We start from the raw sequence: 16,574 nt of genomic DNA on the forward strand, positions 1-16,574 counted from the left end.
TTCAGGAATTCTGCTGGTTCAGTATCTCAGCTCACTGGGGAATATTTACTGCAATCTTTTCCTACTTACCAGGGCCCCAGTTCTTTGTTATCTTCTGACTCACATGAGATCCCCTTTTCCCATGCTTCCTTCCTTTCAATGCTCCCCATCAACTTACCGTTGCTATGTTGTGGGGAGCTATACTGCAGTTCCTATATTCTCTTTAAACAGAACCGTCTCCAGATTCCCACAACTCTTAAAACTTACTGGGTTCACTGAAAGATTTAAACAGAGCATTGTGGAAACGAGGTTGCAAGAAAGACTTGACTGGCATCTCAAAGTTCCAGGGTTTCAATATTTCAGACGTGATTGAGAGGGAGGCAAAAGGGTTGGGGGGGAGGGGAAGGTTACAAACTAACCAGGGAGACTGTTATGACAACACTCAGAGAGGACATAAGGGTTTGTCCACCGAGGCCTTACGGGTAGAGCTTCGAAATAAGGCAAGTGCAAGCACTCTAATGGAATTGCACTAAAATAGCAAGAGGTAGATAGAGGAACAGAAATGTAGACGGATTAACAAAAAATGCCAAAGCAACAAGGTTGTTTTAGTGGATGACCTAAACTCCCCCAATATTGACTGGGACTTGTTCCACGCCAAAGGCTTAGACAGGGTAGAATTTGTGAGGTGTATCCAAGATGGTTTCTTGAAACAGTATGTGGATAATCCAACCTGAGAAGGGAACATGTTAGAAAATTAGCCTGGCCAAGTGACTGATGTTTCAGAGGAAGTGCATTTTGGGGATTGTGATCACAACTCTGTAAGTTTTAAGATTATTTTGAAAAGTGAGAAAGCTGGGCCTTGCAAAAAGGTACTACACTGTTATATGGCAAGCTACAATATTATTAGGCAGGAGCTCAAGAGGATACACTGGGAGCAATTGTTATTCGGTAAGTCCATATCTGACATGTGGGTCGTTTAAAGGCCTGTTGATAGAAGTTCGGAATCTGCATATTCCAGAAAGGAGGAGGGAGAAGGATGGCAAAGTAAAGGACATTGGATGATCAGAGGTTGTAAGTTTGGCCAAAAAGAAAAAGGAAGCATGTGCAAGGTAGAAGAGAATGGAATCTATTAGAGCCTTTGTGATATATAAAGGAGAGATAGTATTTAAAATGTTATAAAGTCATAGTTACACAGTAAGGAAAAAGGCCCTTCAGCTCAACTTGTGTGAGCTGAGCCAGTTCCATTGCCTATAATGATTCTAACCCTTACCTATCCATCATCCTGTCTCAATGGTTTTTAAACTTTATTAATATACTCCTCTACCATTTTCTCTGGCAGCTTGTTTTATATACCCACTGTTCCCTGTGTGAAGAAAGCTGTCCCTCATGTCCTTTTGTATCTTCCTTTCTTATTTTAGATCTCTGTCTCTAGTTTTAGACTCCTCTAAGCTGGGAAATCTGCCAGCTTTTCTATGTCCTTCATGGGTTTATAAACCTTAATGAGGACACCCTTCCTCCATCGCTCCATGTTATTGGCATTGGCAATACAAGATTCTCAAACAATGCTAACTAAATAAATAACAGAAAAACACCCAAAATGAAGTTCAAAACAGGTTGACAAATATCCTCAGATCAAAGTAACCAGAAAAGATGATTTTCCCTTGCAAAATAGGCACATGCACACAAAATAGACTGCTGCACTTCTCTCTTGGATGTGCCTCATACACTCACCTGTCAAAGGCTTCTGTCACAAGTGGGCTAAGGACAACATCCACTGCTCCTTTTACTTCTATAATGGCAGTAGTTCTGGTCTGAGTGACTGGCTGGTCAAGACTCCATTGCTCAGTAACTGTCTCGTCATCTGTATTTTCGATTGTCGTTCTTTCCAGTGGAGTATATGGAGTACTAAAAATTTTAATTAAATAACTAGTTATTTAATTTTATCATCATTTTGTTCACTTGTCTTAAACATACGATTCTGAAAGACATAGGCATTCAATTGACTTACTGATATTTCTGTACATCATTAAACATATTTATAATGAAAACAAATAAAGAATAATCAAATGAAGCCATCTATCAATTCGATAAATAACATTTAATTCACAGTTTTAGGTGAGAGCGATATTCTCAATCTCAATCCAACCCTCATGCTGTGACTTCCTGCACTTGTTCTAGTGAGCCCCAACTATTGAATTGAGGTACAAAACCTCAGCTAATATCTACATAGAACACAGAAGATATAATGTATATAACTTTCAAAAGAAGTTTGATAAAGAATAACATACTCGGTTTTATAGGAAAAGTGAAGTACATGGAATAAAATGGGCATCAGCAGAGACCAAAACGACTCGGGGACAAGAAATGGCATCATGATGACTAGTTATTTTTAGCTGGACAAAGGGAAAAAGATTTTCCTGAAAGATAGATTATAAGGTCTTCACTTTTAGTTTAGCTTAGAGATACAACGTAAAAAGGACCTTCGGCCCACCGATCATCAATCACCCATACACTGATTCTGTGTTATCTATATTTTCTCGATTACCTTTATTGACCAGTTGAGGCAATTTATGAGGTGGATAGATGGGAGAAGCTGGGATTGTTCTGCCATTGGCAGAGAAAGGTTGAGCAGTCACCATGAGGTACTCAAATTCCTTATGGGGGTAAAGGTTAAGTTTGAGGTACTCAAACTTTACGGCCAGAAGGAGTAAAAGTAATCTGGAATTTGCTGTTACAATAGATGCAGGAAACACATTTAGTTGTATGAACAAAATAGAATTAGAAAATTTGCAGAGCCACAGTAAAAGCTTGGGAAATGCAGCTAACTAGTGCACAGTTGTCGAGAGCTGGCTAAGACTCAAAGGTAAAATGATTTAACGAAAAAAATAATTCTATATTTATTTCAATACTAATACCATCTTTCAAAATTCTCTAGCAGGTGTTTAATGCAAAACACCTAAACATTTCCAGACGTTGTTGCAGAATAATGCGACTTACGTTCCAAATACCCAAGTCTAATGTTTTGATGGTGAATAATAAGAGTACCTTTCATCTGATCCCATCAGTTGAGCACCTCTGTCAAGTAATGCACTTGCTGCAAGACCTTGTTTAATCACCTGGAAGCAAATTAACGTAGAAATTGATCTCCATCAAGAAAATATAATAATTGTTCGTTATCCAATACATTCTGGACATTTTATTATTGACTATATCCAATAATTTCATAATTCACTGAGAATTAGCTCAAATTAAACATTCCACAGCGATTCCCGTTTCTCATTGACTTTAGTGTAAACATTTGTATAGGCAATTTGCAATGGGGCACATGGGACCTTGATTAAATACAGGATTAGAGAAGGAAACAGAGCAAGCAACAGGGAAAGATATAGGATGAAAAGTCAAAGGTATCGGGTGAAAAGAAGGAACTTATTTTGAATTTTATATTTAAAATACAATTCTAGGAGCAAATTATTAACTGGAGAAACCAGATTCAGTATCTGCTCCCCCCTTGATTGAATGTCATTGCATGGTTATTAACCTCATTATAGAAACAGACCATTACGAATACCAGACAAACTTTCTGCAGCAAATGTATTTTCTTTTTAATGGTACAAGTACACCTACTTCTTGAAAATCATTGGAAGATTGACACCAACATTGCATTTTCAGGCTAGTAGCAGGGTGGCATAATCATCAAGCAATCTTTGCTGATTCTCAAATTTTCACAAATCTCTTTCTATAACACAAACAGGTGGGTGTATCAGAATATACACTTATTGAAAAGATGATGTGCGTTTAGATTGGTGTTATTTAGCCTGCAAACTTAATCCTGAAATTTCTTTGGAAACTCTAAACAATATTACATGCAACAATGAGGAAAAACTTTTTCAGTCAGAGAGTTGTGAATCTGTGGAATTCTCTGCCTCAGAAGGCAGTGGAGGCCAATTCTCTGAATGCATTCAAGAGAGAGCTAGATAGAGCTCTTAAGGATAGCGGAGTCAGGGGGTATGGGGAGAAGGCAGGAATGGGGTACTGATTGAGAATGATCAGCCATGATCACATTGAATGGCGGTGCTGGCTCGAAGGGCCGAATGGCCTACTGCACCTATTGTCTATTGTCATAATTATAAACATTATCATATATATATATATCATATATCATATATATATACAGCGCTGAAACAGGCCTTTTCGGCCCACCAAGTCCGCGCCGCCCAGCGATCCCCGTACATTAACACTATCCTACACCCATTAGGGGCAATTTTTACATTTACATTTTACATTTTACCCAGCCAATTAACCTACATACCTGTACGTCTTTGGAGTGTGGGAGGAAACCGAAGATCTCGGAGAAAACCCACGCAGGTCACGGGGAGAACGTACAAACTCCTTACAGTGCAGCACCCGTAGTCAGGATCGAACCTGAGTCTCCGGCGCTGCATTCGCTGTAAAGCAGCAACTCTACCGCTGCGCTACCGTGCCGCCCACTCTTCAGATAATCATAAAGTGAGAGGTAGTACTGGAGTTCAAACAATGGTTGGCTTTTTTACTAATAAACGTAATGTGGGTAAGATTATGGACAATAATTCATTTACCTAACTGTTTTCAAACAGCACCATCTGTGACTGCAACAAGTTCTGAATTGCTTCCACTGTGATGCAAGGTGTTCCACAGGTTTGCCCCAGCCATACATGAATAGTGGCAACACATTTTCATGTCAAGAAGTTATGCAATTTAAAAGTAAATTTGCAAGTGTTGATGCTGCTACGTGCTGCAACGCTTGTCCTTCTTGGAGATAAAGGTAGTAGATTTGGTAAATGTTACCAAAGGTGACTTGGTGAACTGCTTTTTGTAACTCACACTGTAGCCGCTGCGCACCAGTCATGGAAAGAGTAAATGGATGATGATCAAACAATCCATTTTGCCCCAGACTGTGCCAAGCTATTTTCATCCAGAAATAATGCGTTCGAAAGTTGAAGGAGACAGATGGTGAGCTTCTCAGCACAAATTACCCACCCTCTGACCAGTTATTGCAACCACATAAATTAAATATTCAGGCTCATATTTTCTGATGAACAGTTTTATCAGAATATTGAAAGTTGGAACCTCAGTGATCATACCATTAAATGTCAAGGTGGCTAGCCTTTCTATTTTGCATGGCTAATGCCTAGTATTCATATCGCATCTAAGTTGCCATCCACCGTTCCGTGACTGAACATTGTCTCGGTCTTTTTGTAAACAAGATGAGTACTTTTTTTAACCGAACATTTGTAAATTTAACTGAACACTGTTCAATCATCAGTGGACTTCCCCAATTCTAAATTTACTTCAGAGATTCAATACATATCCACTGGATTTCTTCTCGCCCATCGAGGACATCAATATAGATGGTTCGCCTGGTCTGCTAGTGGGAGATTTACTCCTGTTTTACTGTGGTAAACGGTTTTGTATTAGTTATTCTACAACCACGTGCATATATAGTTGCCTCAATTTCTCTGTCAACTCATTTGTAAACTCGTTGGACTAAATTAAGAAAATTTGCCTGCAACAAAAAAGCAGGAAATACTCTGCTGGTTAAGTCAGCATGTTCGCTGAGGGACATGAGAGCTAGCATTTCAGGTCTATACCTTTGAAATGAGGGTTGACAACCAAAGTGTTAACTCAAATTCCCTCCATACAAGTGGTGTCTCACTTTGAGCACTGCCAGTATTTTGTGTTTTATTTCAGATTCAAGGCATCCTGTTTTTCCATTCTGTAAATAAACCTGTAGTTTGAAAAGACTAAGGCTTATGGGGAGATTGCATCACAACATCAGTATGGTCAGATATTCTTCTGGCCAAAATTAAAATCAAATAAATTAACTTAGTGGCCAGATGTTGGGAGATTCAGAAGCAATTCTTTCCTGCAGAACCTTAATGGGCATATTCAATAATACTATCATAAAGCCTGAAGCATAATTCATGTCAAAATATAAAACATTTCTATTTCATGGAAACTAAAAACTGTACTTATAAAGGGTCTAAAGTATTTAAAATCGATTATTTTAAATTGTGCAGTTGGCTAAAAATACTGGATATTTTCCCTAAATTTAAATCACAAATTTATAAACCCAAATATAGGAAGCAAACTTCCAGGAATGGAAACTAATCCCATCATAAATGAGCAGCTGAGTTATTAAATGATAAAGAATAAACATTGATGAATGTAGATAAATACAACTTAGAAACAAAAAGAAAATTGTGGGGAGTTTAAAAAAATATTATGGCAAACAATGCACGCAGTTAGGTAAGGAGTAACATCCAAAATTAGAAAGGTAGGATCAAATAGCTAGATAATTGAGTTTCCAGACTCAAAAGCTTGAAAATTATTTTAAATAAATTATGATGTCACACACATAAAGACATCAGTAATATTAATACACAGAGACATATGGGAACGGGTGCAATTTCTTAATTGAGGTAGAAAAAGCAAACATTTAATTGAATAGCTTTTTGAAAAAGGATAGAAAAGTCTAGTTGGGGAATCAGTGACTAGATGATGAATTTAATATTGTCACGGTAGCAAGAGAGAAATTTGAGAAGGTATTGTATAGAGCAGGTTACCACATAAGGGAAAATTGGATAAAGATTTGAAGAGCTGGATAATGGCACTGGAATTAACTTTACAATAAAAAGATGCAGGGGACTCAGAATTTAGAAATCTTATTGATTGAATGTTGATATTTATTTCAGTCATTTAAGAAATGTGGCTTCAAAATTATTCTCATTCTCTTATTTATTCTCTTATTTAAAACCCTTGTAGCACTGTCCACTGTCCATTATTATTGTAATTAACCTTACATTCCTAATAACAACCCCATCCTTTAAATTAGGCCTTTTATGCAATTCTTTCATCTCTTACCATCTTTAGCAGCAGAGGTTTCTGTGCTCTGCAATCCACCAATAGCTTTAGCTTTGCCTTTATGTGGTTTCTTAAAATGCCATCTCAGTATTATTTTGTCAGACTTTATAAAGTATCCCCTTACATTTTCTTCTGCTCATGCAATTTTATGAATACAATTTTTGTTGACCATCACACCTTAGTGCCATTTTCCAAAATGAAAAATTTCCAATGAATAATAACAACCCTCATGTTCACATGCAAGTTTAACTAACAAGAAAGAATGCTCATTATTAACATAGAAAATATGTTACCAACCTTAAAATAGAAAATACCAACCTTAAACATGGGAACAGAAAGCTGATCAAACGACGAGGATGTCTCTTCACTGGTTGGGGTATCAAGATCCAGAGGGCGATGTAAAGAAGATTTTGATGTTCTCTTGTTTGTTGGTTGTTTTACTGACCAGTTGGAGACTTGCAATTGTGTAAGGTAATTTAAGTAAGAAGACATTACAATCTGTTGTCGTGTCAGCTGCCTGTTATCTACAGTTTTCTCGCCTTCTGCAATATATAAATGGTCAGTTATCTCCTCTTCCCCTTCAAGTGCAGAAACAAAAGATGCCTGAGAGGCATGAGCTTTAATGGGATAGTGTTTCAGCTCTTGGTTTTCTCCATTAATAGAACTAGTTAAAGGTCCCTCCACACTATGATAAATTGTGTTCCTGCTATAGTCTACTGCTTGGGTCCGGCGTCGTTTCTTTCTTCCAGGGTAAGTTCCTGGGCCTTCATCGCTACTGACTGGGTCAAAGTCCTCAGCAGCTGAATAGTATGCTTCACTGTCAGCCACAGATATGCTGGAATCAACTGATCGATACTGATGAAAAGTGTTAGAATCTGCTGATGGAGTGAAGGGAAAGGAACCAAAACTCTTTCTCTGGCGAGGAGAATCTAAAACATTTTCATCGCTCCGCGACACTTCGCTGGTGAACTGTACACCCATTGTTGCCAGCTGCCGCTCACCAAAGATGGCTGCTGATAAACTCTTAGTACTTCCAAGTCGTGTAGAGGAGACAGAGGCTTGCCGTTTCAAAGGAGATTGGGCAAAAGATTTCTCTTGATTATTGGGAGAAACTGGAGTGCTTCCGGGAACATCTGTTGGACCACTATAAAACACAACGTGATCTTCATTTTAATAAATAGGAAAGTATTCATTCCCTTGTTTCTTTCTATTATTTCTCCAGCCAAAAATATGTTTGTAACTTGGACAAACAATCCCAATGCTTTAAATTTTTTTCTTCCCCATTGCACATCCAAGAATCTTAAGCTCTGATGATATCTATGCACCTGCTATGATCAGGAACGTGCCTTACCAAGATTCACAGCCATTAATGTGTAGGAAGGAACTGCAGATGCTGAAATAAAATGAAGATAGACACAAAGTGCTGGAGTAGCTCAGCAGGACAGGCAGCTTCTCTGGTGACTTTACCTGTTGAGCCCCTTCTTCAGACATTAAAATAGTATTTGATTATTGATCACGTAATTAAATGATATGCAAAATAACATGTATAGTTGATTATCTTGGAAAATTCAATGCAATACATTAACTTACCTTCCAACAGTTTCATCTGTGTTTAAAGCAGGAAGATGTATCTGCATAATATTATCATCAGCATTAGAGGAAGGACTGTTTTTTTCACTTGCCAACAGGGGGAGCGCAGCAGAAAAACTACTGTTTTCTTCAGATGAGGATGTTGAACTGTGAGATTGTAAAGGGACCTGCAAATTATTGTGCTGTTTCTTTTTCTCTGAATCAGTTCCCAATGATTTGGAATCCCATTCCTTTCTTTTCGCCCCATTTGTCTTACCTAACCAACAAAAACACAAGTATCATCAACACAAACAATTTCTCATACTTCTGCTTTATTAGATAGTTGAATTTTAAATAGTAAGATTTGGCAAAATGCATCTACAAATAGATATGAACAGTATGCTGCATATAGATTACAATTGTTTAATTTTAAACCTTCAGATTAAGTAAAAAATAAACTTCAGATGGGTTTATAGTAAATCACAAGAAATATTTGAAGTGTACATGGATATAAAAAAATTACCATCTATAGTCTTTGAAGTATCCTTAGTGATTATCCATTCATTTGGCTGCAACAGTGATTGACCATAGAACATTTCCAATTCTGCATTTATGACAGAGTGGGCAGAACTGGTGGAGGGGGTCATTTCATCCAGTTTAAAAAACTCTAGTCCTGAGCACGTGCCTGCAAAAAACTTGCAACCACCAAGGCAGCCGCACTTGTTCCTTCCTCTTTTATTTTTAATGTCATCATCTGACCAGAGAAACCATAATCTACAACAAAGAATGCATAACATCAGTCAAAGAAACCTAACCATAATAAATCAATGGATGTTCAGTTTAAACAACAGCTGCCATCTTCAATCTATGGCAAGTGAAATGCTAGATTTTTCTTAAAGAACAAAGTGCTAGATACTAAAAAAGCACTTACTATTCTTATGGCTAGTATTATAACATGCATATTATTGGAGTTTTTTTTAACCAAATTCTGCTTTTCTTCTACATTAATGTGTATTTACCCAGGCGACAACATAAAAGAAAATTATCATATTGACTGCTTTGACAAATTTCTTTCATCAACCATAAAACAAGTTTGTAAGATGCCACATCACCAATGGTTTAATTTCCTTTTATTTTTCTTTTAAGTTCTGCCAATCATTCCCATTCCCTCCCCTGCCCAAAAGGTTTGACTTACTCAAGCGATCTGATGGCTCGACTTGTATTGAGTTTCGATGCTCAGTCTAGGTTCACATGCAGGAACATCAATTCCACAGATGATTGTACCAACTGTGAACATCAAAACTCAGTGCACCAAGTTGAACCATCTGATCTTGTCCTTATTTGACGAGCACAAGTATCCTTCCAGATGAGGTCACAGGAAGCTAAACTGATGTTTTCTGCGTCACTACAATCCAAGGCACTGGAGCAGCATTATTGCCACAGTGGTTGAAAATAATTTAAAGAGTTAGCACATTCTCTGTGGTTCAACTATTCTTACTTGGAAATTTAACTATGGGTCGCTGCTAATTGTGCTTTTTATTTCTTGCTACACGTAACCTTACACTATACAATGAAAATGCACAAATGTAGCAAATAGTGCCACATCTGTGATATACAAGTTAGATTGAGGGCAATCCAATTTATATGGTTGTAAATTCACTGGTAGACAAATTTATGTGTATGTAACTAGGTAAAATGGAAAAATGCTGATCGCTCTACTTTCTTCCACAATTGTAATTGTCACACAGGTATTGTACATTGAATTTATGACCCGACACAAATAGCCACACAAACACACACAAAAATGAACTTTTGTAACAAGTCTGTGGACTCAATCAATGGTCCTTATTACCCACTTGTATTATCTTAAATTAGATTACTAACCAGGTATTATTATAAAGGAAAAGGTCTCAACAAAGATTAGTAAATAAGCATTACTTTAAGTGTCACACATGAATCATCATACAGAATGCGTAGGAAAGAACTGCAGATGCTGGTTTAAATCAAAGGTAAACACAAAATGCTGGAGTAACTAAGCGGAAAAGGCTGCATCTCTGGAGAGAAGGAATGGGTGACATTTCTGGTCGAGACCCTTCTTCAGACTGATCAGTTACTCCAGCATTTTGTGTCTACAATCATCATACAGATTTGTCTTGCTAAAGCAACACACCTTTATGTAGCCCTTCTGTTGCCAAATGATCCAAAACAAACTTAAATTATTTTGCTCTATGCTAGGTTCACCACCTTCAAACTTCCATTTGCATGCAGTTAACATTACATATTGAATATAGAATTTGAGAGGTCATGTTGAGAATCTATATTGTATAAGGATGCTATTAGCTGGTATAGTTAATTAGAGATATTGATCTTTTGTTGTAGATGGTTGTAGATGGTTACTTTTGTTGTTGTTTTAGCTAATAGAAAATTAATGCTTATTTTAAGTAGAAAGCAGTGAAATGGATGCTTGTTTGCAGAACGGTGTTATCAGTGGGAAAGAATGTGTTTATTAGTTTAAGAGTGGTTGGGAACAGACAGGCGCGAAAGGGTTCCTTTGTTCTTAAATGGGTGCCCTGTTTTGTAGTATTAGCTTGGATGTTGAAGCAGTTAGATGCAAGGCCATGCAGCTGCAGAATAATAGATACGTTTTTCATATTTCTCAATGTTGTTCGTCCTTCGGGTTCGAAGATGACCATGACTTCACTTTCAGTTGGAGGATTGGATGGCTGTGGGTCCGGAAGTGACTGGTGAGGCCAATCCGGGCCCGGAAGGCACACCCACACGTAGGACACAAGTGGATGGGTGCTGCAGTGGAAGTGGAGGTAGCCCGGGCCTTGCGCGCGGTGCGTTTCCTCAGGGCCTCTGCAGTGCGTCTGTTCTCTGCTGCACGGGCTCCTGTGGTGAGCTTGTTACGCCAGGTTGGACGGTCCAGAGCAAGAGACTCCCAAGTGCTGAGGTTGATGTCCAAGTCTTTGAGGGACACTTTGAGGCAGTCCTTAAACCGTTTCATCTATCCTCCTACTGCGCGCTTGCTTGCCCTGACACAGTTCTCCATACAGAAGCTGTTTTGGCAGTCGACTCTCGGGCATTCTGACGACATGGCCTGCCCATCTGGCTTGGGCTTTCCGTAGGAGGGAGTGGACGCTGGGGATTCCGGCTCGTTCCAAGACTTCTGTGTCGGGAATTTTGTCCTGCCACCTGATGTGAAAGAATCTGCATAGGCAGCTCAAGTGAAAGCGGTTGAGCTGTTTGGCATGCCTGCTGTAGACAGTCCATGTCTCACTGGCATAGAGAAGAGTGGTGAGTACCACTGCAAGGTAGACCTTCAGCTTGGTGGTAAGGCTGAGTCCTCTCCGCTCCCAAACATTCTCACGGAGTCGCCCAAATGCAGCGCTGGCCTTGGCAATCCGGTTGTTGACCTCAGCGTCAATGTTCACCACTCGCGAGAGTGTACTGCCCAGATAGGTAAAGCTGTCGACTGCCTGTAGATTCTGCCCTTTCACCGTGATGTGTGGTTCCTGGTAGGGCTTTCCAGGCGCGGACTGGTACATAACTTCAGACTTTTTGGTGCTAATGGAGAGACCAAAGTTGTCACAGGCCTGTGAGATGCAATAACATGGGCTTGGGTGAAAGTAGGAAAAGTTTGTTTCAAGCCTTCTCTCGGTGATGCGTTTCCCTGAAAGCATGTGACCTGTATTAATGGGTTTGTTTTCTCTGTAACCATGGGAATTGTATTAAGATTGAAATTGGTTGTTGATTTCCTATGTAACACGCCTTTTCCTTTCTGTATAAAAGGTAATCAATCGTGGAAAGGATGTTCTTTCTCTCTCCCTAGTTGAGATCTTTTCAGACACTGTATTGTAGCTGGAGATCCTCATGGGAAGAACCCCACTGTGGAATAAAATCTGTTGTACTCATCCAGTATTCGTATTTTTATTTTATTCAGACTGAAGGTAAAGAACTCGGATTATCAGTGTTACAGTTATATAAGATGCTGGTGAGGCCACATTTAGAGTCTTGTGTTCCATTTTTGTCACCATGTCATAGGAAAAATTTGGGGTAGCTTTTTCTGACTGGTGCAGAGGAAGATAACATCCTTTCCATATAAATATAAATATAAGTGTATTGTACCTTTTAGTTCTGTTATCGTGCGTTTCCAAGAACAGTCTTTGCACTTCATGTTTTGCAGGATGGTCTGCAGCCAAAGCTACATCTGCGGTGATTAATCCAAATGTCACTGAACCAGTTTCCAACCAATATGACCGGCGGAGTACTGTGGATTGAACTCCAAGCCTACTGTTTTCAAATTGTTCGATGTATTGCTTCAATCGAACATCTTGCATGACAGCACTTACACCTTCTCCAACTGCTTGGTTATGAAGATTACAAGTACCAATGCGAATGGCTCCTATCTAGAAAACAAGAATTGGAAATTAATAGCAATTGGGAAAATACCGCACATTATACAGCACCATGATGAAATTAAAATGGATTGCAAAAAATTGTTTTTGCTGTATGATGTACATATCTAAATTAGTATTTTATGTTCATAGATATTTTTAAAACCTAATATGGCTTTTATAGCTACAATAGAAAGGAAATGAAAATTCTGAGGCATTTCTAACACAAATTGCAAGCTTGCAGAGCAGAATCTCATTTACAGTAACAGCAACATGCTCTATGATCCCCTGTACACTTATGACAACGATCAGTATTGTTCAACTGCAAACAAATTATATAGAAGAGGGGGAGCAAGAAGATCTAAAGTATAGTATAGCAAGAAGCTCTATAGTATAGAGCAAAAAGCTCCACAGCTACTGAAAGCTGATTTCAGAAAATAAACAATGACAAAAAAACCTTCAGGTCCAATCACATTTGACAAGAAGAAATGTAAAGAAAGCAACAAGATGAAAGGCTTACAAAAATATTATATTTCTGAAATAAAAGCTGTTTAAATTCATTAATGGCTACAGCCATCAGGCTAAACAGAACAATCTCCAAATAAGCTCTGAACTACATAGACTTGGGGGCATTGGTTATGTCTTTTTGCATTATTATCGTTAGTTTGTTTGCTTTTTCTCTCTCTTCCCTCATTTTTACACATCTATACATATGTAAAGTTCAGTATATATGCTGCAAGTAAGAATTTAATTGTTCCGCATGGGATATATGACAATAAAACACTCAACTCTATTTTAACAGCCTAACAGTGCTTGAAGATTCATTTAATAACACTCATGAAGTGATCAGCTTCAATGTAATGTTCGAAAAGGAATAATAAATAATCTATTATGAAGATTCTATGTTTAGGCAAAACTGGCAACTACGAAATGAGGCAAGAAAATTCGGGTTAAATTAGATAAAACAGTTAATGAAAGACATGACAGAATGCTGGCATGCATTCAATTTGTATCCTTAAAGAGCAAGATCTCTATTCAACAAGAAATCATAAATGATACCAGAAGCAAACATAGAAAAATATTTAAACCATTACAATAAAAAAAACAGATTTTGGTAGCAAACAGGCAACCAGTGACACAACAGAGACTTAAAGGTCAGAGAGAACGAGAGCGAGGGAGAACCTGGAAAAAATGCAAATAAATTTAAAGTATATTTATATTTAAAAAAAGGTATTATCAGGAGAAATATAAACTGATTACAATTAAAATCTAAATGAAAATGAGGAAATAGCAGACCTATTACTTTATACCAGTGTTTGCAACAGCTACAAAGAATCATGCTGGAGCTGCTGAGGAAATCAATTCTGGGTCAGGGTTCGAAGCTCACCAAAAATTGTATAAACAAATTAATAAATTGAAAAAAAATAGTGACAATTTGTGAAATATCTCCAAATGAGATGGTTTCCCTTCCATGGTTTTGAATGAAGTAGCTGAGAATAATGCAGTGACCTGAACTAATCTTTTGAAGTTCTCTCAAATTCTTTATAGCGGCAAGGTTTGTACTTCAGTATGCCTATCACCCACACAATCTATTATTTGATGACTGAACACTTTATGGAAGACAACTCATGCCCTATAACACTGACTAAACCTTTGGTGAGGTTATAAAAATAACAGACAACAGGAGATCAAGTTATTTTCAAGATCTTTTAGAAGGTATTTGATAAAAATCCTCTAGAAATTTACCAAAATTGACACTGAGGGAACTGAACAGCAGTTTAAAAATTGAGGTAAAGAACAGCAAAGATAATGGATATATTATCCAGCAGTCCATGATTTTTCAATGGAATTTAAGCAGCTGAATTTATAAATGTTTCCAAAAGTCTACAGAAATTCTACCTTAACTTAACATTTCACTGTATCTCTGTACAAAACAATACAAAGAGCATTGAATCATCGAGCTTAATAAGCTTAGATAACATTATCTAAGATGGGTCTCAACCCAAAATGTCACCTATCCAAGTCCTCCAGAGAAGCTGCCTGACCTGTTAAGTCACTTCAGTATTTGTGTTGATTTGTAAACCAATTTCAAGACTGTTCCTTGGTTAACTCCTTGGTTAACATCCCTTCCCACACAAACCACACCCGCACCAGGTACTTTCCCCTGCAACCGCAGTACTTGTCCTTATACCTCCTCCCTCAACTCTAACCAGGGACCCCAACAGTCCTTTCAGGTTAGGCAGTGGTTCACTTGCATCTCCCCCAACTTCACCTACGGTATCTGCTGTTCCAGGTGTGGACTCCTATATATCAGTAAGACCATGCGCAGACTTGGTGATCGTTTCGCTCAACACCTTTGCTCAGTCCACCTTGGCCTATGTGAACTCCCAGTGGCCAAACACTTTAACTCTCCTTCCCATCATCATACTGACCTTTGTCCTGAGCCTCCTCCATTGTCAGAGTGAGGCCAAATGCAAATTGGTGGAACAGCATCTCATATTTTGCTTAGGCAGCTTTCAACCCAGTAGTCTGAATATTGATTTCAATAACTTCAAGTAACCACTGCATCCCCTCTCTCTGTTACTCCCCCATCCTAGTCGCCGTACTAGTTTCACTGCCAGCCTGTTGAGTTACACTGTCTGTATAACTTATCACCTGGCCCACAGCCAACAATGGACCATTGGGGGCTCCATCGTTCCTTGATCATCATTAATTTTTGCATATCTTTAATTCATTTGTTCTATATCTGTATCTTTATCTCTCTCGTTTCCTTTTTTCCTGACTCTCAGTCTGAAGAAGGGTCTGGACCCGAAACCGTATCAATTCCTTTTCTCCAGAGATGCTGTCTGACCTGCAGAGTTACACCTGCTTTTTGTGTCTATATTTGGTTTAAACCAGCATCTGCAGTTCCTTCCTACATACTCTGTAGTTCCTTGTATCTTTCTTAATATCTAGCTGGTTCTATATCTAATTGCATTCATTCACACAATGTATGTAGTACAAAAAACTATATATTGAAAATCTATATAGATATGGAAGACATTCACATACATATAATTACAACTAAGGTTTGACTAAGAGCATTGAGAGTCACAAGACTTAACTATAAGCAATAAATGAATTAGAAACTCTGGATTGATTATTTTATTTTACATAATTTAAATATTGATAAGATTGTCCTTCAATTGAATTAGTAGCCTTGGATTTGTGATCTGCAGCAAAAAAAGTAAATTACCTTAAGACACAAAATGTCATAGCTAAATAAAATATGAAGCTCTCAGAGTTTACAATAAAGAATATAGAAGAAAAATGTATATGTCTTATTCTATAATACCAACAATACTCTTCATAACAATCCTAGTCTCCATCACCTAGTCCCATCAGCAGAACCAATCACTGTTGGCCACCATAGCTCTCAATGTTTTACTAAAGACAAGCCATGTTTACAAAATTTTAGTTCTGTGGCAAGACATCCATAGCTCAATTAACAGCATATTTCTCTTTGGTTTGGAAGCAAATGAAATATAAATTAATACCTTTAAATTGCCTGCACAACCATGTTCAACAATGAAAAGATCTGCACCATCAATTCCTACGCGAGTCATAGTGTACTTCAAATCGTCTGATCTCTGACACGGTCCAGGCATACTTTTCAGCTAATGAAATTCAAAAGAAATCAGAAATAAAACATGTGCTGAAACATCAACAAACATTGCACATTTTGATAAC

General features: G+C 38.0%; 1 protein-coding gene across 7 annotated transcripts in view; it reads right to left on the reverse strand.

Moving 5' to 3' along the window:
• The window catches only part of kiaa1109 (KIAA1109 ortholog), a 292,965-nt gene that overhangs the window by 157,451 nt on the left and 118,940 nt on the right, over positions 1 to 16,574 (reverse strand). For all 7 annotated transcript variants that reach the window (XM_078405533.1, XM_078405525.1, XM_078405561.1 and 4 more), the window contains exons 25-31: positions 16,382 to 16,501; positions 12,577 to 12,857; positions 8,972 to 9,222; positions 8,470 to 8,725; positions 7,198 to 8,023; positions 3,025 to 3,095; positions 1,711 to 1,884 (exon numbers count right to left, since the gene is read on the reverse strand). In XM_078405533.1, the coding sequence (XP_078261659.1) occupies positions 1,711 to 1,884; positions 3,025 to 3,095; positions 7,198 to 8,023; positions 8,470 to 8,725; positions 8,972 to 9,222; positions 12,577 to 12,857; positions 16,382 to 16,501 (1,979 nt within the window). The remainder of the gene's footprint in view (positions 1 to 1,710; positions 1,885 to 3,024; positions 3,096 to 7,197; positions 8,024 to 8,469; positions 8,726 to 8,971; positions 9,223 to 12,576; positions 12,858 to 16,381; positions 16,502 to 16,574) is intronic.

This window comes from Rhinoraja longicauda, chromosome 1 (assembly GCF_053455715.1).
Source record: "Rhinoraja longicauda isolate Sanriku21f chromosome 1, sRhiLon1.1, whole genome shotgun sequence".
NCBI classification, from domain to species: Eukaryota; Metazoa; Chordata; class Chondrichthyes; order Rajiformes; family Arhynchobatidae; genus Rhinoraja; species Rhinoraja longicauda.